This window comes from Lissotriton vulgaris, chromosome 8, assembly GCF_964263255.1.
Source record: "Lissotriton vulgaris chromosome 8, aLisVul1.2, whole genome shotgun sequence".
In the NCBI taxonomy this organism is placed as follows: domain Eukaryota; kingdom Metazoa; phylum Chordata; class Amphibia; order Caudata; family Salamandridae; genus Lissotriton; species Lissotriton vulgaris.
Window position 1 is genome coordinate 130,341,195 of NC_141696.1, and position 27,033 is coordinate 130,368,227.

General features: G+C 45.0%; 1 protein-coding gene across 2 annotated transcripts in view; it reads left to right on the plus strand.

The window, feature by feature from the left end:
* The window catches only part of LOC147693603 (signal peptidase complex subunit 2), a 35,347-nt gene extending 9,270 nt beyond the window's left edge, over nucleotides 1–26,077 (plus strand). Inside the window, exons 2-5 of one of the 2 annotated variants that reach the window (XM_086933822.1) lie at nucleotides 1,970–2,053; nucleotides 9,948–10,107; nucleotides 11,853–11,988; nucleotides 25,260–26,077. In XM_086933822.1, coding sequence (XP_086789948.1) covers nucleotides 1,970–2,053; nucleotides 9,948–10,107; nucleotides 11,853–11,988; nucleotides 25,260–25,446 — 567 coding nt within the window. In that variant the 3' untranslated portion in view covers nucleotides 25,447–26,077. The remainder of the gene's footprint in view (nucleotides 1–1,969; nucleotides 2,054–9,947; nucleotides 10,108–11,852; nucleotides 11,989–25,259) is intronic. The other variant, XM_086933823.1, reaches the window with a different exon arrangement.
* The last annotated feature ends 956 nt before the right edge of the window (nucleotides 26,078–27,033 follow it).

The following is a 27,033-nucleotide window of genomic DNA, read 5'->3' on the forward strand; positions in this document are numbered from 1 at the left end:
GGTTAACTTTGAATATTGTGAAACAACAATTTAAGGATTTCTTGTATATCCGGTGGATCTTTGCAATGTGTGTAGTTCCTGGTGAAGAAAGGGCAGAGTACTGGTGATAATGACCTTCTTTGAAGTGGCCACAATGATTAATTTCACCTTTAATGAAGGGCTGGTTATTGATGCGTGTAATGATCTCATACATTTCTGAATCCATCGGTATGGATGGATCATGTTGTGTCATTATGGTTGGGTCTTTTTTGTGGTGCTGTATATTTCATTTACTGTTGTTGCAGTCAGACGTCTTAAGATCAAGGCCCAGGCTATGTTTGACTTCTGGTATTCAATGTCTTCTTGCCCTTGTTTTTAATTCCCTCTCTTTTACACATGACCAGTACTTCTATATTATCATAGCAATGTTTGATGCAGTGGATCTCTGTACGCTTTTAAAATCCAGACTTTAAAATTAATTTTACCCACTCTCGTCAACCGCTTTTTTTTTTTTTTTTTTGGTGCAGGTTTATTTAGCGGGAACTTAACCTGAAGGTATTGGAGTACTTTACGTGAGCTCCAGTTACATTACACAAAGACACTCGTTCGTTTTTTCGGAGGAGGGGGGTTAGGAATGGGGATATTGTGGTTTGCCCAGAATCACAGGATGTTGAACTGACCCGGGACTCAAACCTAGTTCCCCACCGCCAAAGTCGACAGCTCTCACTGTTACACCACATCCTCTTTGTCAGTGTTTCTCTCTCCCACACATCTACCAGTTGGTAGGCCTCAAAGTTTTGTCTTGGGTCTGGTATGTTATTTTCTTCTGGAATATGATCTCCTCTTGCTCTCCTGCTGCCCCTGCGGTAATGGTGTACATCAGGTTTGAACCCGTTCACATGCCATGTCAAAACAAAATTATAAAATTACCTCAACCATTGCACTGGATAGCACTCTGTTCCCTCATGCAGAGCTCCTCCCCAAGAGAAGTGGTTTACTTCTCAGACTCCATCACTCCCACTTTCCTAACCACTCCCATTGCTTTTCCTTTCGACACCCTAAGCCTCTGCCCGGAACCTAGGGATACAGTTTAGCTAGCTTAACCACAGAATGTGGCTTGAGTTCTCAGTCACTTCCACAGCACCCACTTCCACAGCACCCACCAGCAGCTTCCCGTGGCTTAGTGGGAGCTCCATTTTCACATAATGTTAGTGGACCTGTCAATAACTGAGTTTGATGTGGTGCTGGTGCCTTTCTGTTTTTTAATATTTATCTAGACCAAGGAATGACACTTAATATTGATATACACACCTGATTAAAAAGGGTATATACTAGATTGATGCCCCAATTTGAGATTGGTATACTATTCTTACATAACAAAGTTGCACTATCTGCTCTTTTGATTGTTTGCGAATGTCTACCAGATTCTCTGACTCTTCTTCTTTTGTTGTTTTTTTTTCTACCAATTTATTTTAAGGCGATTTCTATAAACAAAACACATGTATAGCAGCGTATAAATGAGCAATCTAGTATCATTACAGGAAATTCTCTATTCCTCAGTCTTGGTTCCAATGGCTAATAACAGTTTTACTGGACTCCTCCTTTAACCCCACGTGTATACATTTTGAAATCTGTAGCTGCCCTCCACCTACGACCACAAATTTTTATCTTTTGCAATGTAGTTAAACCGTTGTTGCCTAGCATACAGGCTTTGGACGGAAGGTTCCATGCAAAGAAGCTAAGTTTTCGTACAGTTGGGTAGTGCAGTATGTTTTCTTTTGTATGCTAGTCGTAGACCGAATCAGCCGGACAGGTTGATGTCAAGGCCTGTTTGGTTACTCTGTTGTGAAATGTCAAAAAAGGAAAATGGCAAATGTGATAAATCACCCTTCAAAGACTGGTAGTTTGGCAGCTATTTTGTCTCCTCCCTCAACTCTGATGCACCATGTGTTTTGCAATCAAAATCTTTCACTCTCCTCTCGTGTTCCAGTGGAAGATCGATGACAAACCGGTGAAAATTGACAAGTGGGACGGATCTGCTGTGAAGAACTCCCTGGATGATTCTGCCAAAAAGGTAATGCCTGAAAAGGCTAATAAGGATATGAGAGTGGCCCTGATGGGAATGTTTATCTCCATTTTTATAATTGAAAATAATACTCTTAAATGGAATCGGAAGGGGTGGATTAATGTAGCTGTAGATTAAAATTGTGAGCTCTGCGGATGTACAGTTTGTGTTGTCACTCCGCTGCACAACTTCCCTCCAGCTTACAGTTGCTCAGCATAACGCATTGTCACATATCAGCCAAGCTGTGATCCTATATTTAATGTGTAATGAACCCTTGTGAGCCACGAGTGCTCATGTTTTACCGAAGATTCTTTGGTTTTAGATGTTTGCTTATCAAAGGAATATAATGAGGGAACTGCAAATCGCAGGATTGCGATCTAGGGGATAAAAAGGCAGCAATGTGTGTCCAAGGGTCACTATGCTGTACTTAAATGACTTGGTATTCTGTAATTCCTCACCCACAAATTGGATACCATTGCATTTTACTCACAAGTTAAATGTTGGAGACGTTGCAACATTTTATGTGGCAAACTGAATATGGAAGAGCGATAGAGTTTGAAAGGGTAAAATGAGAGTTGACCTTGCTGAATGTATTTGGCAGTGCTCTCACGTTAAGGTTAGTTAAAGCAATCTTGGAATAATGTTCTCAAGGAGGGCAGGTAATTCTGCTCATGACAATGCACTATCTCCTGGAAACAGTATGCGAGTTGTGGACACTGATTTCTGTTAATAAGCTTCGGTTTCTTCGAAAAAATATTATTTTGCTGTCTAGCAGACTTGCTCCTATTGTGGATTATAACAACAACTTACAATCTGCTTTGGCCCAAACCATTGCTTACCCTTGTTGTCGCTCTTAAATGCTTGCTTTTTATCCAGTGGTTCTTTAGGGCTCGGGCTCTGCGTACACTGCGCATGCAGTGTCTCGCAGCGAGAGTCCTATTCCGGGCGCTTTGAAAACAGACCTTGAAATTCCACTTAGCTCGTGCGTGTGGATTTCCAAGGTCCATTTTCATAGGCCTTCGCGTGCATGCTGTTTTTAAACAGAACACGCAATAGGCCATAGGCGGTCGCGTAGCTCCACCTATGGCCTATTGGTGTCTGTTACGCGCACCAGAGGCCATATGTTTTGAATTATCGTGGCTTGACAGCCGCAATAATTTGAAACATATGATCGCAGTGGCGCGCGCGAGCACCACTCGCGGGCTTTTTGCTGCTGTCAGTACCTGCGTCGCTCTGCTCGCGCCCCCTTCCGGTCTTGTTTCTCGGCCGCCTTGAGGGAGGGAGCCTCTGTTCTTCGCTACAGCATGTCGCAGCCCTTTCCAAGATGCACAAGTCTTGTCGGCTTCAATCTCCGTCCCTTCACTGGTCCGCCGAGGCTCCTGCCAGGAATCGCGGGGCCATACCTCATGCGGGGTCTGGGTTAGAAAATGGCCCCTCGGTGGCCTTTTTGTCAGGGGAGCTGTTGCCTAACCACGTCCCCCCCGCCCCCCCGCCTTCTGCTCGCTCTGCCGTCTCTTCCAAATGCTCCCAGTGCATGCTAATCTTTTCTCCCACACTCGAGAATACATCAGTAAGTAAACCTGACCGTAATCTTGTTGTATGTGATGCTTATCGTGAAGCGCCTTAAATAAACAAATAATGCTCCTTCTTCGGGTAATAAGTAAATTAACCATGGCCTTCAGAGGGGAGAAAAAGCGTATTTTATTTCTGCTGTCTATCTGCCTGGAGGCTAAATGAAAGTGATCATTCAACTGCTCTGAAGGCCGTGGTTAGTTACATTTTATTTTCTCAACACATTGGAGAACTGACAGTTAAGATGAGACGCTCCATAGGGAAAAAAGTATTTTCGCTTTCAGGTCAGGGGAGGGCAATATGTCCACGAACATAACTTTAGCATTTGCTCAATATAGTGCCATAGTACACATTCATGCATCTAGTCTGCTTATTTCACCCTATTTGGGAAAGGATTTGGGAAATACCTGCGGGCGGAGGGGATTAATCTTGTATTCGTTAGCAAAGGTGCCATACAGAATGGTACCAATGTTACAAAGTAGCAATACCTCAAAATGCCTGCCTTTTGCATCATCCTTCAGTGAACTGGGTGCAAGGAGAAATTGTTCAGTGAGATTAGCATGCAGAATGTCCCAAAAATCAGGGATCCCAATGTTACCCAGAGCCCTAAAAAAGATTACAACATTCCACCCAACTTGGAGACTGATTCAGTGTTTCCAGATGTCCCTATGCTAAATTACTGCGCCACTGGTTGTCCAGAGGTCTTTGTTTGGATCATCAGACACAGTTCTGGAGAGGAGATCAACCAGTGCCCTATTTTATTAATTGATAATACTGATGCAGGTGACCTTGTATGCCGACATGGGTGCCACGTTCACTGGATCTTACCTCTAACACAGCCTGTTATGGTTGAATCTCATGTTGGCATGGACACTTGCAGAATCTGGGCTTCTCACTGGAACTCCTGGTTCACCGGTTAGATATGGAATTTAATGTTTGGGTGTAATTTATCATTTATAATGCTCTATCATCGAAACTGTAAGGACTACAGAGGCAGTTCCCATGGTTGTGGAAACTGGGCAACTCTTCTTGGCCACGGGATCCTACATAAGACCTAGGATGAAGAGGAAACACCTTGTTGCTTTTGGGATGGCAGTCTAGTACTACATGGTACCAGAAAATTTGAGATAGTAGAGGGAGAGTTTGTGATGGTGCAGGGTTACTGCATTTGGAATTCTTGGTACCCACGATGTTGCAGAAGTTCTTTTGTTGCTTCTGGCTGTCTGCTGGCATATCTGTGTTAGGTCTTCATGGTTCTTGGTCCTCCTACTGCCTTGGAACATTCTCCATACAGGCTCCATTCTGCCAGACTTCGTTGTTTGTCTTCCTCACGAGGTGCCTTGCCCTTTCCACACTGGGCATTTCAGCTATTACCAAGGTGGGTCACATTCGCAAAGTTTTTTTCCCCATGGTCCTGGGCCTAGTCTTAGTCATGAAGTGAACTTCAGCACAGTGCCTTGTTCCTCGCAACCATGCCTTTGTGCGGGTGCCACGGAGCGTTTCCTTGAAGTCAAAATAAAATATACGTTATTGGCTCCAAGAAGCCAGTATTTATTCTACTTTGGACTGATGGTAAATCACACAACATTAATTTCCATCAGAATAAATTAATTCTCAATCAACCGTTGCACTTTGGAAATGTCATACACCCCCGGAAGATTGCATCCTCACTAACTTACTTCTTTGGCATTGCAGAGCAGTAGATAGTCCCGAAATTCTCAGTTAGTGTACCCCTGGTAAAGGACAAGCAGCCCAGTTCCTCCACTGTTAGGGGAGACTTGGCACCAGTCCACGGAGTCAGCCTTGACACAGTATGTTGGTTGTTGTGTCCGTTCAAATGAGAGCCACCTAAGGGAGAACCAACATTTTGGGCAAAATTCAATATTGCTGGGCCGTGGCTTGGCAGCCTCCTAGTTGGAGAACTCCATCCGGTACTCTCGGATCCTTCATAATCCTATGTTGAGCCAAGAAAAAACATGTCTGCGATTTCCTGGTAACTGATTCCTCCAGAGCACTGTTTGCTGCTGGAAAAACACACCCTGTGCAGTCTACAGCAGAAACGGTGGATATTGGTCGGATGAGTGGAGGCGGGATCACCCCCCATCGGCATCATTGTCTTCTGACCAAGTTGGTTAGCACTCCGGCACCAGCGATGAGTGCTGAGCGGCAGGTGCGACTGTCCCTACGATGCATCGACCTACTACTGATGAGTGGGCTAACCTCTAAAGATGCCCAGCCGTTGAGCCTTATGACGCCAAAGTGGAGCAACCCTGGATGATTTGCCCTGCGCGGCCCAGTGAGGTTAGGGCTGCTGGGTTCCTGGGGACTGGCCCTGTTTGCAGATGGTACCTATCATTGGTTACTTACCATATGCCACTGCAGGGTGGCAGCCAGGCCTGGAGGTGACAGGAGTGTCACCCAAAGTAAATGAATGAGCCGCAGGAGTTGTAGTGGCTTCGGAGCGCTTGATGGTGTCCGAGGGCTGGATTGGGCTGATCCCTCTCAGTGGGTCGATTGGCAGCTCGAGCCTGAATGGCATGCTGGCGAGTGAGTGACTGTGGAGCTAATCATGGGCCCCTCCTAGTTGAGCTTGGACTTGGTGGGGGGTGTCCCCTCCCACTCTTCTGTCTGCGGTGTGTGCCTGTGGGCCATGTACACTGTGGGCTTCATGCCCGAGTGGGTTCCTGTTGCTCTTGTGTTGGGCCCCCCTTTGTGGTGCTTTAGGCACACAGGAAGGACTAAGATAGTAACTACCTGTGCGGCCCTAATGTACATGCCTGTGTCAGTCTCCTTCTACAGAGACTTAGCAAAGATCCCGCAGTTCCGGGGTACCAAAGCCACGATGAACTTTATTGCACTGATCTTTTAATCCCTCTGCCCAGATTGCTGGGCGTGTTGTATTGGGGGCCCCTCAATTGGCACAGTAATCCGGCCTGTGTGGCTATATCCTCCCATAGCGAGCCCCCATTTCCAATATTGCACTGGTCCTTCAAGCCCAATGGCCAGACCGCTGGGCGTATTGTCGTTATGGATCCTTAGGCTGAGTGTAATAGCAGCCTCCTCTCAATTGCTCACATGAATCAGTCCTGTGTGGTTATATCTTCCCATAGCGAGACCACAGACTCACTTGTCGTTCTTACCGCCTCCTCTCCTGACCTCATGCTAGGAGCACAAACAGTCCTAGGGCATACTCGGCCAAGATGAACAAGTTTACTACATCATCCCTACAGGTGATTCATACCCCATAAGTGATGACCAGGGATCACCGATGGGGTGTAGTGAAGGTGAGGCCGTCCATGTATGGCACAGCAGTCATACAGCAAGCAAACCTAATAAGACCGTTAATCATAGAAAGTACTTTACCAGAGTGGTTGATACTACAGTGACTAGATCTTAGTCCAAAGATGGTGCACTCCACACCCGACCCAAATTTTGGCAAAGATGAGCCTCTGCAATATGTAGCATAAGCTTTATCCTCCTGATCGTGGCTTCACATATTATTCCAGCTCTCATAATGTCTACTCTAAACTAGGCTGTTAGCTCCTGCAGATTAACTGAGACACATTGTACATATGCAGGTGTTGGGCCGCAGTCTTTAACCCTTTCGCTGCTGATGACGAGCTCAGCTCGTCATCACCCACGGGTGTCGTGTGCTGATGACGAGCTGAGCTCGTCATGAAGAGTGGGAATCAGAGCAATTCAGCACAGCGCAAAAATCCCCGCAGCAGCCATGTGGTTAATATTAAACTAATCCTTAACTATTCCAGTAGTAGCGCCAGAGAGGGTTGGATGCTGCGCTGACCCAGAGTTCAAAGTACATATTTTAAAAGAAACTAAAGGCTATTTCGCAAAGACTGCTGGTTTGGTGAATTCCTAAGTGGTAGTGTGGGATGCTTTCATGGCCCGTATTTGCCATAGAAGCATTCTTCACATTGCAAGTTGCAATCAACGTGGACAGCAAGATGCAACACAATTGGAACAGACCTTCCAGACACTAGAGGCACAACACCATACTTACCAAGACTTTCTACTCAAACACAATATAGCCAACCACAGAGCCAAACTGCGACCACTACTCCTGGACGAGACAAGGACAGCCTGGCTTGCTGCACGAAGTAGAATGTATCAGTGGAGTAACAAAGCATCAAACGGTCTTCATTGGCTATTTAGGTATAAAGAGTCTCCCCAGACATATCAGCATGATCAGGAGTTCGGGGGAGAAGGGGGGGGGGGGACAACTAGTGCTTGGCTGGCAGGTGTATCTCGAATGTGCAACTCATTATGCACAACTATACTAGTCTAGAGGGCTACTCCAGAGGCACCGGTAGACCTTATCTTCAATATCCCTGTAGGGAGGAAAACAAAACTCCAGTTTACTACAGCTAGATGAACAGATTAGAGTAGGAACTAGTGTAGGCTTTTGCACAATTATAGGTTTGAGGACCCCAGTCCCAGTGGCCTACTGGCTGAATGCTTTAAATACACTGTCAAACAAGCCATCCCACTGATTAATACAATAGTAAACGAGGTGTTTGGGACAGAACATTACTGTATGACCTTACAGTGGCCAGTAGTATAATGATCCCTAATCCAGGTGTTCACCGATCACCCCAAACACCCCTATACCTCAGTGGCTCACATTGGCCCTTCTGGCTAATTAATACTGAGTTGAAAGGTATTGCAAAGGTTCTGCCGATACCTTTGACAGTGATCAAGTCCCTTGTCCACCAGGATCATTGTGGATTCATGCCAGGAAGAACTACTCCGGCTATATAACACCTTGTCCATAGTGGACTGTTTAAAGGGCCTTCTGGCCCTCCTGATGGTAGATTGTTTTAGCAACTCTTTCCTAGGATATTTATACACACTAGCTTTACACTGGAATGTGGGCTAAGGTCCAAATTGGTTGGGAACTTTAAAGTGCTTCCCTGTTCAGAGGGGCATGCAAGAGGGTTGCCTTCTATCACCCTTGCTGTTCACGCTCGCCATTGAACCATTAGCTGGGTGGCTTTGCATGGATGCCCTGGTGCACAACTTTAACTGTCCCTTTCTGCATATCAAGACGAAGATTGATTAAATAGGGGGCACAATTGCCTTCTAAACATGGTGCCCCTGATTGCTAAACGTGCTGTTGCAAGATATTGGAAGGGTCTACCCCTCCATCAATAGACACTTTAGGGAGAGGTCTAGACATTGCATGTCCCCTGAACATGCCAGAAGCTGGGGCGATTGGCAGGCATGGAAGGGAATTACCATGTTTGCTATGGGCCAACAATGCTTAAAATCCGTGCCATTGATACATTAGATGGAAGCAAGCACTGTTTGAGCTGACTGGGTGCGTGGGACTGTGATGTCGCAGGTGCTCATATAAAGATTTAATGAAAGGGGCATGTGTCCCATCTGGGATAGTGCACATTTTTCTTGTAAATTATAATCCAAAAATGCTTATAGTGGTTTAATTAAAAAAAACGTTATTAGGGCATCACTGACATCCCACATTGTCACCCAGCTTCATGTTTCTGTAAGATAGCAACCCGCGAGCACAACCCACACTTGAGGGAAGAGGGAAATGAAGGGCCCAGTTAATGGGGCACAACTCATTTTACCAGGATTCCCTGAGGGGTTCCTGCCCTTAGGACTACAGGTGAAAATGCCTATACCTTAAACCTAGAATGGACTCTCCCAATCGCCTTTTTTCAAGGGCATTAGTCTACGTTGTATGCAGGAGTATGTTTGCAGGTTGCTATATCCACTTACCGGGACAAATCTCTGGGTATGCTCGAAAGTTGGAAGACTGGGTGAGATTCAGAGGTTTACATGCCATGCAAGAACCTTTGTCCTTACAGTCGTGTTTAACCAAAGTGAGGGGACCTCCTACAAGTGAATGGGTAAACTGATTCGGGGAAAACTAGAGGGGCAGTGCAGACACGGAAAACTGTTTGGATTATTTGAAAAAATGTCATTTGTTTTTGCTGCATGAACTTAGCTCCACTTTTTTTTTTAGGTGTACCAGTGGTAGCCTCGGTGTAGTGCCAGGGCTGTAATTGGGATGACATGGTGCAGGTACTGCCCCACCTAGTTCTTATCCTACAGTGAAGTGACAAAGGAAACCGCCATAAAGCCTAGGAGCACTCTCCATACTGAGAGTTAGAATACAGCAGTGATAGCATAGCACAGAAATACACACACTCATTGGGAAGCAATATCTAAACTGACTAACAGTTGCTGAGAACCCTGTACAAATCAGATACTTAAGAATTAAACCATTTGTAGAAATGGTCGATCGAATGGTGGAAAAGAGGAGGCCTAATTTTCTCTTGTTTCTTTGCAGGTACTCCTAGAAAAGTACAGGTATGTGGAGAATTTCGGTCTGATTGATGGCCGCCTCGCCATCTGCACCATCTCCTGCATCTTTGCAATTGTTGCCCTGGTCTGGGATTACTTGCACCCGTTTCCAGAATCTAAAACCGTCCTAACCATCTGTGTCGTATCATATCCTTTAAGTGGCATCACACACACTGTCTTGAACATTTAAGGTCCGTTTTTCTGAAAACATTGTGCGCACGCAAATGTAAAGCGCTGATAGACCCTAATGTAAAGCGCTGATAGACCCTGTTCATGAGCAAGGAGGGGTGCAGTTGTAGTTTTGGGGTGTGGTTCACGTGCTTAATGATGCCTAGATACCTACTTCAATCTCTTGGTAGTATGACATTTAGAAATACATTCCTGGGCCTGGGTAGAAGACCCTTGTGGCCTACCAGATCCCAAATAAGGTTTTAGTACAGGAATGTCGGCCACTAGAGGTCCGTGGAACTGGGTTTAAAAAGCTGCACCCCAAGTCCTGCTTTTAAGAGCTCGCTTGTTGGCTGCCTGTGATCTTCTGTGCAACGGCCCTCTAAATCACTGGGGGATGTTCAGCTGCATAGCTGACGCCCTCAAGTGTAGCATTTCTCCAGCTGTACTTTACCGGGCATAAATGTGAATACATAGATTCAAAAGCTTCTCCACCCCCACAAGGGTGGAGCAGCATTTCGATGAGTAGATAAGACTGACACTATAAAGGGATGTTGAGACAAAAAGAAGCAAATACGTGTTTGTAAAGTCTCAGTGTATTGACCATGTCTATGCATGCCTGAAGTGCACGAGGCCATACAGTACTGAGGTTGAGTCACGGTCCTCCTTTCAGATTGCACAGTAAGCATACATTTAAAACTGATTTGCAGTTCAGAACATGGGCTCTGCATATTTAAAACCTCCCACTTTACTGTTTCCAGAATGGCGTGTGGCAGATGTCGCCTTTTGTGTCAAATTAACACATGGTTCCATTTCCGTGGCAGCTCTGCTGTGTTTTGAACATTACAGCAATTCACTAGTTGTTCCATGAAAGTAATTGCAGTCAAATTTAACTCCCTGTATTGCTCTAATCTCCTTATGGTGCAATTTTCAATTGTTACAGAATGCTCTGACTCGGAGAATTACTTTCGCTCTCATTTGCCCAGCACAGCATTTATTATCAAATTGATTTTTATTGTACTGTGCTTCATCTCTGCTGTTGTTGGATAGCTTCACTCGAGAACAAGCCTGCATTGCTGGGTTTTATTAATCTGATCAGCTGTGAAACAGTAATGAGAGAGTAAGCAGAGCAGAGTCCCAGCACCCTAAACTGGTGCTCAGATTTTTGACAGATAAAAGAAATAAGGCTAAATATTGTAATTTGCTCAGAACTACCCTAAGGTCCAGTTGGAAAGCTTTGATTGGATATCTGATCTCAGTCCACCGCCTGCAGCAGTAGATCATAGTTGCCCCCCTAAGGTACCCGCTCATGAGAAGGCTACTACTAGGTAGCTGGCAGTGGGCTGGTGCACAGGTCTCTTTCGGCTAAGACATTTGGTTGGTTGATTAAAATTATGAGGTACTATTGGTGGGGAGGGGCTCAACGATTCCCCTGGAACTGCTGATTAATATTCATAGGTGTAACTGTCCAGGACAGCCTTGTTGAGATGAAAGTGTTGGTGTTGCAGAGTGAAAGATTTTTTCAGTTGAGCGGAACAGAGTTTTAGATTTGTGCTGCTAACTGAATTGAGTTGCAGTAATACATGTTTGCATTTTACCTAAATGTTTCAGAGTATGAGGCAATCTGCTGGTCTGTGTCTGGACCTAGATCTGCTTTCATTGAATCAAACTGTTCTGTTAAACCTATATATATATATCCCAGTTTTCCCTTAATTTCTGTGTACCTATTTCTTGATGATGGGTGTGCTCACCATCTATACCTCATACAAGGAAAAGAGCATCTTCCTGGTGGCCCATCGCAAGGATCCTACTGGAATGGACCCCGACGACATCTGGCAGCTGTCCTCTAATCTGAAACGGTACTGTCCATGCTCCACAATTAATGTATATTGTAGCGAGAAGGGATTCAGTTTGTTTTCAGGCGCAATGTGCTCCCACGTGCTGCTGTGACTGCATTAATGCTATCTGGTACCTTTGAAGAAACCTGCACGGCACTGCTTTTTCATAAACCTTTTCCTACAAGGTGAAGCTCTGTAGTTCTCGAGTTGATAGTGAGGATCTTTTTTAATATATCATAGGTATTAATAATGAAACTTTTAACCATACAGCTTAAAACTGAGGCCATTTGTAGAGCACGGTTTATCAGACAAGTGACACATTTGTAGCGTGACTGGCAGAACCAGATATAAATATATACAATACAGTCCATTTAACAAATTGCGTACACGAGAAATGGTAGTCTTGCCCAGTGTAATAATGGCTTTACAAATCTAATAGTCTAGTAACATGCATACTCCTAAATTCCAACTGGCTCTTCTGTGCACTATGAGTGCGCTACTCCTACAGCATGATATTGAAGTTTACTGTAAATGGTGCATGCATGGGTGCCTCCATGAGCACCGCCTCCAACCTCGGCAACTTCACGCGCAGAAAGGCATTCTAAGGTTTGTCGTTTTGGGTGGACCAGTATTCTAGTTTACTTTTCCAGAAGTCCTGAAGTGCATCTCTCATCTCTATAAACCTGAAAGAAATAAGCAGATTACTTTTTGGTAATCTTTATTACACCACTGCAGTCCACCCAATCCTTGTTATGGCCATCCATCCTGAGACACTGAAATTAATCTCTGAAGATGATACTGGTGCGATCTTGCCCTGGGATGTATGCAGAGGCAATTTCTCCTAAAAAAATAATTAAAGCAAATTTGCCATCACCTTTGTTGCGACAGTGCTGAGTAGGGAGGGTCCATCTGAATTGACAAAGCAGCCCGCTGGTTCTGAATTCTCCAGTATACTGCCACAATTATAATGGAAACCGTGAGGACCATAAATCAACATGTGGTGAGTTTATTAAATGTGTTATAAGTGGTTACAATGTTTATACTGCCCCTGACCCATATCGTGATGGAATAGCCTGCAGCATTATCTCTAGTGATTTACACCCTGGTAAAGGATTTCAATGCAAGAGGGCCATTTAGAGGAACCTAAAATGGATGTAGAATATTTTTTTAACGCGCACTAATTTCGCAACACTTCCAACGTGATACACTTCTAACTGTTGAGAAATATGCCATGAAGGCTGTTACCCTAGCTATAATAGCCAGATAGCTGAAGATGCGTAAATGGGCAAGAAGTAGTGATCATGTCTACCTTTAACCAGCAGAATTGGCCATCAATGGCACCCTCCCTTTATTATTGTCATTTATTCATGCCCGTCACTTTTATTCCTGCTGTGATCTCGCCGTTTTCAGTGTATACCAAAAATGCCAGCATAACATGAAGGTTTGAGAAACACCAGTTTTACCAGACTAAATGCAGCAATAATCCTCTTCTAAACTTTATCCTAATCTTTAAGCATATAGCAAATCTCTACTAAAGAACATGGTGAAAAAAGGATGATGATTCTTGCTTCTACACAAAGCTTTCATGGCTGCTGAGTAATGAGATCCAAGGTCACCTAAATGGGGGAGGACCATGGAGCAAACGAGGTACCTAGAGAAACTGTTGATCTTTTCCTAGATTTCATCGCAACAAAAAACGCTAGATGTTGACTTGGCATCCTCGGTTCCATAATAAACCGCATGTAAGAAGAACAAGCTTCTGCTTTCATAATATCAGGGAAATCAAATACACACCCATTTTGTATTATAGCATCACTGTTCTTATTTAGCAGCCAGACCTCTACTTCAGCTCAATTAAAGGATAGGTAGCCCGACTACACACCCTGTGCGGGCTGCCGGTCACTGCATCAGCTTTTTGGCCCTCTGAATCGCAAACCGGTTTGTAAGTAGAACATAACGAATAGTTTCTTACCTGTCTGTGTAGTTTTGCAGCTTGAAGATCTTTCTGGATTTACTATGCTGTGCATTATTCCGCGGTTTGGTGGTTGGGTCTTTTTGTAGCCCAGTTGGGCGTCGACGTCCCACCTTCTGGTGAACTTCCTGTGACGTCTGCATGCTTCCTGTGGAAGCTCCCACCTTTGGGCGCCATCTTAGGATTCTTTTTTTCTTGTTTGTGTTCTGTTTGTGAATCCTTGCCCCTCTTTTCAAGTTCTTCCTTGAAGTAAGTGATTTTTCACTTTGTCAAAGTGTCTGTTTGTATTTTATTACTTGTCTTTCCACCTTCTTCTCCTGCCTCATCTTTCATGGCGGAGGTGGGTGGGTACGCTAGTGAATCCAGAAAGATCTTCAAGCTCCAAAACTACACCGACAGGTAAGAAACTATTCGTTTTGCAGCGTGAATCTTTCTGGATTCACTATGCTGTGCATATACTTTGTAGCGGTTTGTTATGTTTGTGGCGGCTGGGTGGAAGATGAGCGTTGGTTGTTGAATATATGTTGAAACACTTTCTGTCCTACTTGTGCTTCTTTGTTCATTTATATGTCCACGCAGTAGTGCTTAGTGAACTTGTGCACTGAAGCCCATGTTGCCGCCAGGCAAATGTCCTGAATGGGTGTGTTAGCCAGGAAGGCTATTGTTGCTCCCCTTTTCCTGGTAGAATGGGCTTGTGCCTCCTCCGATACTTCCTGCCCTGCCTGTTTGTGGCAGAATTGTATTGTTAGAGCGATCCATCATGCAATGGTGTCTTTTGTTACTGGTCTACCCAGGAAACTGGCGGCGAAGGACACAAAGAACTGCTTTGTTTTCCTGTGCTCTCTGCGCTTGTGGATGGTTTCTGAAAGAAGCTCGGTATCTGTATTGTTTGGTTCATGTGGAACCTTGACACCACCTTTGGCAAGAAGTGTGGGTCCGTTCTCATTACCACCCTGTCCTTGTGTATTTGGATGTAGGGTTCTTGCAGCGTTAGTGCTTGCAGCTCGCTTACCCTGCGCAGCGAGGTGATTGCCACCAGAAAGGCTGTCTTCATTGTTAGCATTTGTATTGATACAAAAGGGGGTGGTGATGGACGGAGCAGCTGAATCAATCAAACACTCACACCCAGTCAAAGGATCTGGGTTTAATCCATCACCGTTCTTTAGCCCACTCTGCCACCCCAGTTCAGACATGGCTATATGCAAATCAGTCTGACCCTGTGCCTCATGGGAACAGTCCAGCCCGAACTGCCAAGCCATGTCTTCCCTGGACCGGAAAAAAGCTTCCGAGGACCGGTTTCTGGCATTCCAGCCGTCTTCAGCCCGGCTTGCTTGAATCCAGTGACAAAGTGAGCAAGGGACTCACGTCTGAGCATACCCTGCCACACTTATGGCGGCCAAAAGCGGTACAAAAGGGGGTGGTGATGGACGGAGCATCTGAATCAATCAAACACTCACACCCAGTCAAAGGATCTGGGTTTAATCCATCACCGTTCTTTAGCCCACTCTACCACCCCAGTTTTTTTGGCCGCTATAAGTGTGGCAGGGTATGCTCAGACGTGAGTCCCTTGCTCACTTTGCCACTGGATTCAAGCAAGCCGGGCTGAAGACGGCTGGAATGCCAGAAACCGGTCTTCGGAAGCTTGTTTCCGGTCCAGGGAAGACATGGCTTAGCAGTTCAGGCTGGACTGTTCCCATGAGGCACATGGTCAGACTGATTTGCATATAGCCATGTCTGAACTGGGGTGGCAGAGTGGGATGAAGAACGGTGATAGATTAAACCCAGATCTTTTGACTGGGTGTGAGTGTTTGATTGATTCTGATGCTCCGCCATCACCACCCCCTTTTGTACAGCATTTGTATTGAGGCATTATGGATGGGTTCAAAGGGCGCTTTCATAAGTTCTGTTAGGACTAAATTAAGGTTCCATGCTGGTGGCGGCATCCTCTTGGGTGGTGCGATCCTCTTTGCCCCTTCCAGGAATCTCTTTACTACTTGTCATGTAAAGAAGCTCTTTCCTGTCTCTCCTCTTGTGTAGGCTACAATCGCTGCTAGGTGTACTCTTAGCGAGGATGAACTTGGTTTTGCTTTCAGCAGGTGTGAGAGATATCTTAGCACCGTTGATTCTCTTGTCATCTTATTGTGTAGTTTTTTCTTGCTGCACCATTGTGTGAACCTCTTCCATTTTCCCACATAGCACCTTCGTGTGGTAGGTCTCCTTGCCTCTCGTAGCACCCGCAGGGTGCTCTCCAGTAGCCTTAGATGTGCAAACTCTGTCTTCAGGAGCCATGCAGCTAGGCTGAGGCTCTGTGGCTCTGGGATGTAGTACTTCTCCGTTTTGCATGGAGAGTAGGTATTTTCTTTTCCCGAACTTGTGGGGTGGCCCCTGTGCCATTTAAATTATATGTGAGTACCGGGTCTGCCTTGCCCAACGTGGTGCCACCAGGATCCGTGTCATGTTGCTGGTTCTGCACTTGTTGAGTACCCTGTGTATCAGTGGTATCGGGGGAGGGAAGGGGGGGGGGGATGCGTAGGCAAATGTTTTTGACCAGCTTATCCATAGGGCATTCCCCTGGGATCGTTCCCCTGGTTGCCTGGATGCAAAGTATCGGTATTTTGCATTCTGGTGTGTTGCAAATTGGTCTATCGTCGGTGTTCCCCACCTCCTGAAAAGCCTTTGCATTTCCTGTGCATTGAGCTCCCACTCGTGGGATGCTGATGTCTGTCTGCTGAGCCAGTCTGCTTCCACATTGTCCTTCCCTGGCAGGTGTATCGCTAGCCGGTCTATTTTGAGTGGAAGGGCCCATCTCCATATTTCCTGCGCTAGGTTGGATAGTGCGACTGATTGTGTTCCTCCCTGCTTGTTGATGTAGTACATCGTTGTCGTGTTGTCTGTTTGTATCAACACTCCTGGTTGTAGAGTTGTTTCTGGAAGGCCTTCAGGGCGAGGAACACTGTCTTCAGTTCCAGGTAGTTGATGTGTCTGACCGCATCTGCTGGAGTCCACAGACCCCTCACCTTGAGCTTGTTCATGTGTGTTCCCCATCTCATCTGGGATGCGTCTGTGGGATGGTCACTGTTAGGGTTGGTGGTGTTAAAGGCTTCTCTTTTGATATGTTCTCCTTGTTCCACCACATTATCTCCTCCTGCACTGCGTGCTTTACAACCACTAGATCTTCCCAACTTCCTGTAGCTTGTAACCATTGTTGTTGCAGCCATTCCTGGAATGGTCTCATGTGGAGCTGTATATTGGGGACCAAGTGAATGCAGGATGCCGTCATCCCCATGATCTTGCTCACTGTCAGAGCTCGCCCCTTCTGGTAGTGGCATGTCTCCTTCAGCAGGGCCAGTGTTCTCTTGTCGCTGGGGAACACATTGCTCTGTATGGTGTTGATCTGTGCACCCAGGAAGATCTTCACTTGCTCTGGTTCCATTGACTATTTCCCCCAGTGTATGGAGAATCCCAGGTCTGTCAGCGTTTGTGACTCGCTGTGCGTGTTCCTTGCATGCTCTATGAGAACTTGCTTTTATTAGCTAGTCGTCGAGGTAAGGGTATACATGAATCCCTTCCCTCCACAGGTACGCTGCCACGGCCGCGAGACATTTGGTGAAGACCCTTGGTGCGGATTTTAGTCCGAAGGCTAGGGCTGTGAACTGGTAGTATTCCTTGTTGATTGTAAATCTTAGATGTTTGTGCTACCTGTTCATGGGAATGTGCAGGTAGGCATCTTTGAGGTCTACGGTGGACATGAAGTCCACGTACCTTATCTGAGGAATGACCTCTTGTAGGGATGTCCTTTTGAATTTTTGTGTCTTTATGTATTTGTTTAGGAACCTTAGATCCAGGATGGGTCTTAGCGTTTTGTCCACTTTTGGTACTAGAAAATAGTTTGAGTACACTCCCTTGTTCCTTTCTCTGAATGGAACTGGTTCGATGGCCTCCTTTTGGAGGAGTTCTTGTGCTTCCTCCAGGAGTAGCGCTAGTTCTTTTCCTAAATGTGCCTTCCGTTTTCTGTTTGGTGGTTTCTTTTCCAGTTCTATGCATTATCCAAACTGTATGATGTTGAGTATCCATTTGTCTGTAGTTATCTTCTTCCATTCCTAGAAGAAGTGTTTTAGTCTGCCTCCTACTGGTGTTACATGGTCGTTGGTGTTTCGGCCATGTAACCCTCTCTTATTGACCTTGTTGTGCTCCACCCTTGGAGGGGTTGTGTGGGTGGGCAGGCTTTGCGTGACTGAGTCACTTTGAGGTGGGTTGTTGACCCCCTCTTCTTGTCTACCCTCGTCCATTCGCCCTCCCGCGAAAGGACTGGCAGTAGGCTGGTACTGCTAGATTTGTTTCTGTTGTCCCTGCTGTGCCTGATTTTCACCCTGGTGGGCCTGCTGGAATGTCTGGTGTGACGTTCCTGGCTGGTTTCCTCCCCTTCCGTTTGGTCTCCCTGTTGGGGTACCTCTTCTCATCCCTCTAAATTGCAAGGCCCCCATTGACCTTGCGGTTTCATTTTCCTTCTTGATCTGGGTGAGCTTTTCATCCACCGGAGCCCCGAACAGTGTTTCCCAATTGAAAGGGGTGCTCAGAATGTTGTTCTGCACTTCCGGCTTGAAGTCTCAGATCCTGAGCCAGGCATGTCTTCTTTCTGTGATTCCTATCATCATAAGCCTGCTGGATGTGTCAGCCCCATCCAAGGCTGTTTTCAGGCAAGCATTTGCTATATTCTTTCCTTCCTCCACCAGGTGTGACACTCTTGTTGGTATTGCTTGGGGAGGTGCTTGAGCAGCTCTCCGACCTCGTCCCAATGCTGGTGCTGGTGTCTGTTTAGCAGGGCATTGGAGTTCGCCATGCGCCGGTGTACCGCTGCATTCCTCTCTACGTTCCTCCCAGTTAGGTCAATCCTCCTACTTTCCTTGTCTGGTGGTGGGCCTGATGTTGTTGGGACGTTTTCCTGGCTGTTGCCGCAATATTTGAGTCCGCTGTGACGGATCCCTGGATGTAGGGAGGGTCCTTGGAGGAGTGTTTGTATTTCTTCTCCGTTCTAGGCGTGACAGACCTGCTGGTCGCTGGGTCCTTGAACGCCTCTCTGCCTTAGTCCATGACACTCTGAAGCATGGGGAGGAATTGACTCCTTGTTTGAGTGGGGAGCAGGATCTCTAAGAGGAAGTCTGCCTCTGGTTTTTCCTCCTCTAGTTTTACTCCATAAGCCGCTGCCGCGTTCCTGATGACCATGTTATAGGCCCCAATGTCCTCTGCAGTGAAGGCCTCGAAGGATACGTCCCCACGACTCTTCCGGGTTTTTCGGCGTTGAGGTCCTGCCACTCCCACTCCAGGTCCTGAGTCATCGAGGATGCCGAGCCGAAAGTCGTTCGCTGGTCATCGTCGCCTTCTTCCTTGTAGTATAGGCCCTGTTCCTGGGGCTCGAGAGTTTTCGGAGGTTCTTCGCGTCCCCTCTTCCTCTTCTATTTCGACGATCGGCGGGGGCGGTTTCAACGGAATCGAAACCTTTTAATTTTTTTGTCGAACTTTCTCTTCCTTTGCAGGATGTTCTCCATTTCGGCCTCGAGCCTTATCTATTTTCTCTCCATCTCGGCAGCATGTTCGGTGTCGAGCGCTTTGGCCGATCTCTTAGACTTAATTGTCGACGTCGAAGCAACCTTCGGCTCCTTCGAAGTCGAGCGGTCTTTTTCGGGGACGTGCTTCGACAACCTTGGCTTTTCGCCGGTCTTTGCTGCCTGGGAGTCCTTTTCGAAGGATCCGCTGGGCTGATTGTCCTCGGATGCAGCTGCGGCCGTCGAGAGTTTCGGCGCCAGTGCTCCCTTCGAGGACTTAGACTCTGTCTTTTGAGAGTCTGACTCAGGCTTTTGAGAGTTTATCGGGGTTTAGGGGTCGACGCCTCTCCTACCTCCTTAGATGTTTTCTTATCGGTCTCTACGACCGCGTAGTCATCTGGTCCCTCGGCGATGTTGTCCTCTTTGTCACTGGAGAGGCCCAGGTCCCGGTGCGACGGAGGTTGGCCGTTTCCTTGCATGGTGTAGTTGGCTCTTCTTTGTCTCTCTCTGACCTGGAGTGTCTTCGGGGTGAAGGCAGAGCAGGTGTTGCAGTCCTTGCTCTTGTGGTCGACCGGCAGGCAGAGGTTGCAGACCTGGTGCTGGTCCTTCTGCGCGTATTTGTGGTGGCAGTTACGGCAGAATTTAAAAGGTGTCTTGTCCATTCCTGCGCTCAGGTGCCTCCCTGTGTGTGCATTCTCCGTTGGACGTCGAAGATCTCTAAGTTCTCCTCCTTCTTCGTCGTCCGGGCTTGGAGATCTTGTTCCTCTGTATCTTTAACAACCTTTTTGTGTAAAATTAGTCTTTTCCTCTTCTTTCCTCCAAAAACTCTAGAGCCCTTCGTCGACGATCCAGACCCAACTGCGGAAAAAAGAATGTGAAGATGGTGCCCAAAGGTGGGAGCTTTGGCAGGAAGCGTACCGACGTCATAGGAAATACACCAGAAGTTGGTACGTCGACGCCCACCTGGGCTACAAAAAAAAAAGAAAGAAAAAGACTACGATTCCGGACCCAACCACTACACCGCGGAATAATGCACAGCATAGTGAATCCAGAAAGATTTACGTTGCAAAATCTAAATTACTGCAAACCAAGCTGGTCATGTACCTTCTCAGCTTTGGCCTTTTAACCCACCTCTGGGAGCTCTCACTATCCCACGTTCTCCTAAAATGGTTATGATGATCTTCTGAATACAAAAGATTGAACACAATCCTGCACACACTTACAGCCTTTCACAAAAGTCTCAAGCCTGATCGCTTCCATTTCTCCCTCTACCACTGTTCAAAATCATACAGTCCAAGCACGCTGATGGATCCAGCATGCAAATGATAACCAATTGATAGGCAGCCTGAAGACTGGCACAACAAAGTGTAACAGACGGACACCTACCATTTGAATTACAAAAACCTACAAATCCGGTACCTTAAACGAATAAGAAACATAAAAGTGGTGACGCCCCTTACATGATAGGATCATTAATGTAATTTTACCTCTGCTATTCCTATACTATAGTTCCAGTTAGCAATGATCATGCATTTGACGAAGCAAGTAACACAGCACTCGAGCGAGCTGTGCATTGTAACCTGTCTTCTACCAACTAGTTCATGCACATTAGCCGCCATAAGTAAATAAATAACTGGCCAGCCTCTGAAATCAGTACTTTCTGAACTGCCCAGCTATGACATTCCTATTCCTACTTCTCCTTCTATCCTATCCATTGACTCCCATGCCTAGCATGCGCCCCATTAACTCCTTCCCCCTATCTAGCCGTCCTTTGATACAAGGCGTGCTTAGAGGCTTCTGAGCTCTAACTCCAGGCACTGATAACTTTCCTGTGACCTTACTGCCCTCTCCCACTCTTCATCATTCTGCTTTCCTATCTCTGCCCTTCCTCTAAGTTTCCGTCGGTCCCCTTTGAGTCACATAACCCCATTAATATGGGCTCTGGTACAAGAACCAACGACCGCTCTGTGCCACCTCTACCACAACATCTCCTAAAATTTGGGGCTAATACTGGAATTTTAGCATGCACCACTGCTGAAAAATAGATGCCTCTTACCATGCTACGGTGTGTCACACCATGGCTACATGCCATTTATCCTATAACGGCAAACATACTTATTCAGTTTTATGTGCTTCTGTACCAGGAGAGTCTGCTTGGGACACCCTTTAAAACGCTAAGCCGTGCTGTAGATGTGGCCGCCCAGCCACTTTCCGTACTATGGTTGATGAACTTGTTAGTCTGGTATAGCATTGCAGTTTTCGCTCAGTAAAGCACTTAAAATATCTGCCTGCACCACTCATCGTGATTGAGTACTAACATTCTCACCCCAGTACAAGATCTTTCTTTTATACAACTATCTCCTACAGCGTCCGCCTCAGCTATCCTTCACTCGCTTCCCCCTCAACCGTCTCATCATGGCAGTAGTCTTGGATAGTGATGCTTCTACTTCCTTTGTAAAACACACAAGATGATGGACGAAATGTTGCACAATGGCAAAACATTCAACCTCAGTCACAGATCTGGGTTTAATCCATTGTTATTTTGCTCACCAAGCCACCCCAGTTCATACATGGCCATATGCAAATCAGTCTTGACCCTGTGCCTCATGGGAACAGTCCAGCCCAAACTGCCAAGCCATGTCTTTCCTGGACCGGAATCAAGCATCCTAGGACCGGTTTCTGGCTATCAGCCGTCTTAAGCCATGATAGCTTGACTCCATTGGCTTAGTGAGCAAGGGACCCACGTCTGGGCATACCCTTCCCACATAGGGTGAACAGCAAAACACACAAGATGATGGACGGAATGTTGCACAATGGCAAAACATTCACCCCCAGTCACAGATCTGGGTTTAATCCATCTACTTCCTTTGTGACGCTTTTTCTTCAAGGGAGGTGTTTGTGTGTGCATTGCTGCTTTTATAGACAACTGTTGTGTGAATGATTACCATTTTCTGAATTGGGAAAGAGGGGGTTGTAATCCTCTTGCAGTGAAACCTCTTTTTGGAAGGGGAGCACATCTTGAGTGTGGAAGGACCTGTCCAGTAGCTGTGTAGATCAAATCTGTCACATCTGATCACCGATCTAGAACATTAGATAGTGATAGGATGCAAGAAAATTACCTGTGTCCTTCCTCTGGATGCATGCAGAAAGACACACAATGTTCTTGTCGCTGGCCAGTATTATGTGGGTTTTAATTTATTTTAAAAAAATACACATTTGAGAGCTGTTTACACTACACCTTTCTAGAGATAGCAGATATTTGTCATACGCTGTCAACAATTAACGTCACACTTGTTTGGTTGGGTCAGATCTCCAAGATGGTTAGGTCATCCTAGAACGTTTTTTTCACTTTAAATGTTTGTGAACAGTGCAGGCTCTGTTAATATTCGAGTCTACATAAGGCTCATGGCTCCAACATAACATTTTAGACTTTTTCTTATCTTATATGCTGTTGTAAAGCCACATAGTTGATATTGATGCTTCCCAACGCTACAGAGGTCTCCACACTTAACAACATACAAATGATGCCACAGAAAATGTTAGGCAATGCACCCCACCCTAACAAACACACAACCATTTATCTCTCTTCAGGATACATCCCAACAAACCAAAAACATACTTCGCACAACCCTATGGTCACAATTACAATAAATCAAATCAGACCACCTTCACAACACCGGTGCCGTACAGTTTAGCCACCGAACACCACCTGCTGACAAGATACAACCATTTTCTCACTCCCAAATCATACTCTATACAAGACCACATACAACAGTCAATAGTCTCATAATCAACCACTCCACAGATGTAAAGACCAGACACTGTTAACCTTTACAAAGCTGTTTCACAAAGCCCAGAACCCTGGTGACGAGGACATTAGGGCAGAACTGTGCAATACAAACACAAAATTCTTCTTCCTTCTACAAAAAAAGAAAAGGAACTCCTGTGGCCCCTCCAACCCTGATGAACGTTATTGTAAGTAGGCAAGGTGGCACAGGCAGGTGACCTATCCGCATTGGAGTGATATGCTCTTAAGGTGATGGCTTTCAAACCGTTCAAGCTTGTTTTAAGTCGGCAGATGTGTTCCTTTATGAGTATGATGAAGGCAAACATGGTGTAGTGGCCACTACCTGGTTTATCTGAGCACCTGTTGGGGTTTGTGGCACCCATCTACAATTTCAAGCTGCGGATAGTTAAAGAGGAGAATTCTCGAAACAATGCAGAAGTACAGCCTAAACAGGGGATTGACATTTCGGAGTGCTGGTGGAAAAGTAGAGATTTAAAAATGTCTTCTCATTCCCCATTTGTAACTGAAGGCCTTGAAATATTGAATTTTAAGTCACTGAAATGCTTTTCCACTGCCTTTATCATATCCACACTAAATAAAAGCCACCTCTGTCTCCAGTATTAAGCTTTGCATTTGACAAAATGTTTGAAATCTCAAAACCAAAGGAAAGAAAATGTTTAGGATTGTCCTTAAGATGTCGAAGGCTCACAGTAAGAAACTAAGATAGAATTGGGCTGCACGTGGTTCATTATGCCAGCTTAAAGTTTTGCTGGAAAAGCTAGCAAAGTAGTAAAAACACATAGTTATGGTGTTTAAAGATTACTTGATTTATCTTTGCAGCTATAGATGTCCTTATAGTACATCGTTCTTAATGTTTTGTGGAATTCTTCTTACTATTGTGGGTGCTGAGTCCCCCACAAATTCTACAACACAAAATGTTGTCTCTCCTACACACCCTCTGGTTTATGGATTGGAGACCGTGTTAAATCTTAATTTCATGAGGGCATGTATCACCAAGGTAAGGTACCTCCCAGCACATCAAGAGCACAGTAAATTAAGAAAAAAGGGCATACTCAATAATTGAGTTCTAGATCAGCTGAATAAGTTTTAAATATGTATTATAAACATTCGAAAGGGACAGTACAGGTGTCATAAATGCAAAAGTCCAATGCCATGACCGCTCTCAGCAAGTTTCTAAATCTGCCCTTTATTCAGTATGCCCTGTATACCAAGTCCCAAATGAGCAGCAAAATTAACAGAGAAACTGACCGCATCCATTGTAGCATCTGAATGTCTTCTGGCTCACCTACAAAATCATTTTACAGTTTTAATGGTTTAAAATGTGATAAAAGTATATAAACCCTTGATCATGGTATGAACAAGTGTATCACATTCTCAGCAAATCGGAGCTCAACTCTGTAAAACGTCTTATTGCCTTGACTTCTAAGCAATATTCCACTGCATGAATATGAATTCTGCCCACTCTTGCTAATGTAATTCAGAGATGGCTAGACAAAGTAGTTGCATGAAAAACAGCAAACTATTATGAATAAACCGGGTACAGTGAGCTAGCTGAAGGTTCTTAAGGAAAGAAACATTATTGTGACCATGCTGGAAAGTTTTAATCGACCAGCAAGAACATCAATGGAAATAAACAGGACTCTGCTCGACTGTGTGCTGCAGAAATAATGAACAGTGTACAGGCACGGGGGTAGAACTCCCTTTTGAACAATATGACGTTTTGGGCCTAAATTGCTGCCTAGTTAACATAAGCCAGAAAAACGCACTCCTACGTGTTCTAGCAAAATCATTTCAAAGACATTAGCACAATCTCAATGTATAATCGAGTGAATTTAGCTTCTGCACGTTAATCACACAAATATGAAATGCACAAAAGCTCCAATAGTGTTATAAATGTAATTTGCTTAATTTAAATTGTCCAAGTATTGCACATTATTAAAATATTACTGTCTTGTGTTCCCCAATTCAGATTTGATGACAAATACACCCTTAAAGTGACATTTATCAGTGGAAAAAATAAGAAGCAAAGGGAAGCGGAGTTCACCAAGTCTGTTGCTGCTTTCTTCGATGAGAATGGAACATTAGTAATGGATGTATATGAGCCCGAAGTGTCCAGACTTCATGACAGCTTGCTTACAGAAAGGAAAGTGAAATAGCAGTTGAATGAAAGACCTTTCTGCTGGGATTATGCTAGGTTTAAGAGAATAATAAGAAAATGCTACATTAAATAAGAATGTTCATGCCTCTGTGTTTTGTCCTGAAATCCTACATAATTCTGGATAGGCAGGATTTTTCAATCTCAGATCCAAGAATTTGGTAGCCGTTCTCGTGCTACGAGCTGTTTGGGTCTGTCAGGTTGCAGTGTTTACCCGCCTTTCTAGGTGATCCACTGTCTGGGTGAAGGAATTAATGAACCGAGGTATCTTATAATAGTTGTCAGGGTAAGTTGTGTTGAATGCCAAGATAACTCCCCTTTCTAAGTGGCAATGCTTTACAATGTAGCTTTATGCCATGCTATATGTCGAGTTTTGTTACAGTTAATGTTCTGCTTTTTTCACCTTTCTTGTCTAAAATGTGTTGACATCTAGGAATTCAGGACAAAACATTACATTAAAAAAATTCTGTCCATTCTTTATTTTTATATTTATTTGATGAGAATGAAAAAGCTGTTTTATACACCTTTTGTTTGTTGAGGGGGAAAACCAAGTGAAAATGCGAGTAAATTCTGTATGTAAAGCTTAGCACTCTGTATGTGAGGTCATGAAATAAAAGACAATGGTATTTTTAGATCTGTGAATCTCCTTCTGTCCCACGGCACATTTCATATCAGCATTTCTGTTGAATGTTCTCTTATATATGAACTGCCATTTTCTATCTACAAAGTTTTTCAATAAAAGGAAATAACAGAAGCGAATTAAAGTATGTGCAGTCTTAATGGGTGGCCGGTTAATAAAGTATTTTTGCATTATAAACCTTTTATTTGGATTGGTGGCCTTGCTCACAACTGTGGTAGAATATGTCCTACCGATACAAGTTTATTTGTGTGTACCAGATCCACTTGACGACACAAGAAAAAAAACGTAATTTTGTGTTTTAATTCTGTAATAGTTTTCTTTAAAACATTATCACTTAATATTGTAGTTCAAGTGAGGATACAGTTATCTAAGATAAAGTGCATCTCTGTCTAGTCAGCTCTTTCAGAATCGAGCTTATCGGCTACAGAACCTGCCAGCATGATGCAGCTTGATAAATGTGCGACTGATCTATTACCTGAACATATTCCTAGAGAAAATAACTTTCACCCCGTGTTATTCAACGCTTTCTGGCATGTATTCTAATTGGCTCTTCTCAGAGACAATAAAGCAAATACCTATTTAGTCCACTTTGCCCTCCCCAAGGGTAACATTGCCTTGAACAGTGTATTGCCCATTCACCTGTAGATGGTAACAGACCAAATACAGAGATGCCTGTCTTGTAAGTCTTGTGTTGAATGTAGATGAACTGTCCAACGAAACCATAACAGTGAGCAACTTTGCTTCTCTGCATAAATATGTCTAAGGGAATAGATTGTTATTGTATCTTATCATTCTATGAAGAGCGAGTAACTCTGAATCCTTATTTGTAAACCCCCCAACAGAAAACGTTAGACCTTTTAATCTTAACCCCTTAAGTGCTGCGTCAGGGCGTTGGCCGACGGCAGCACTACCTCCCCAGTGCTGCGCACGACCATTGGACGTCCATTC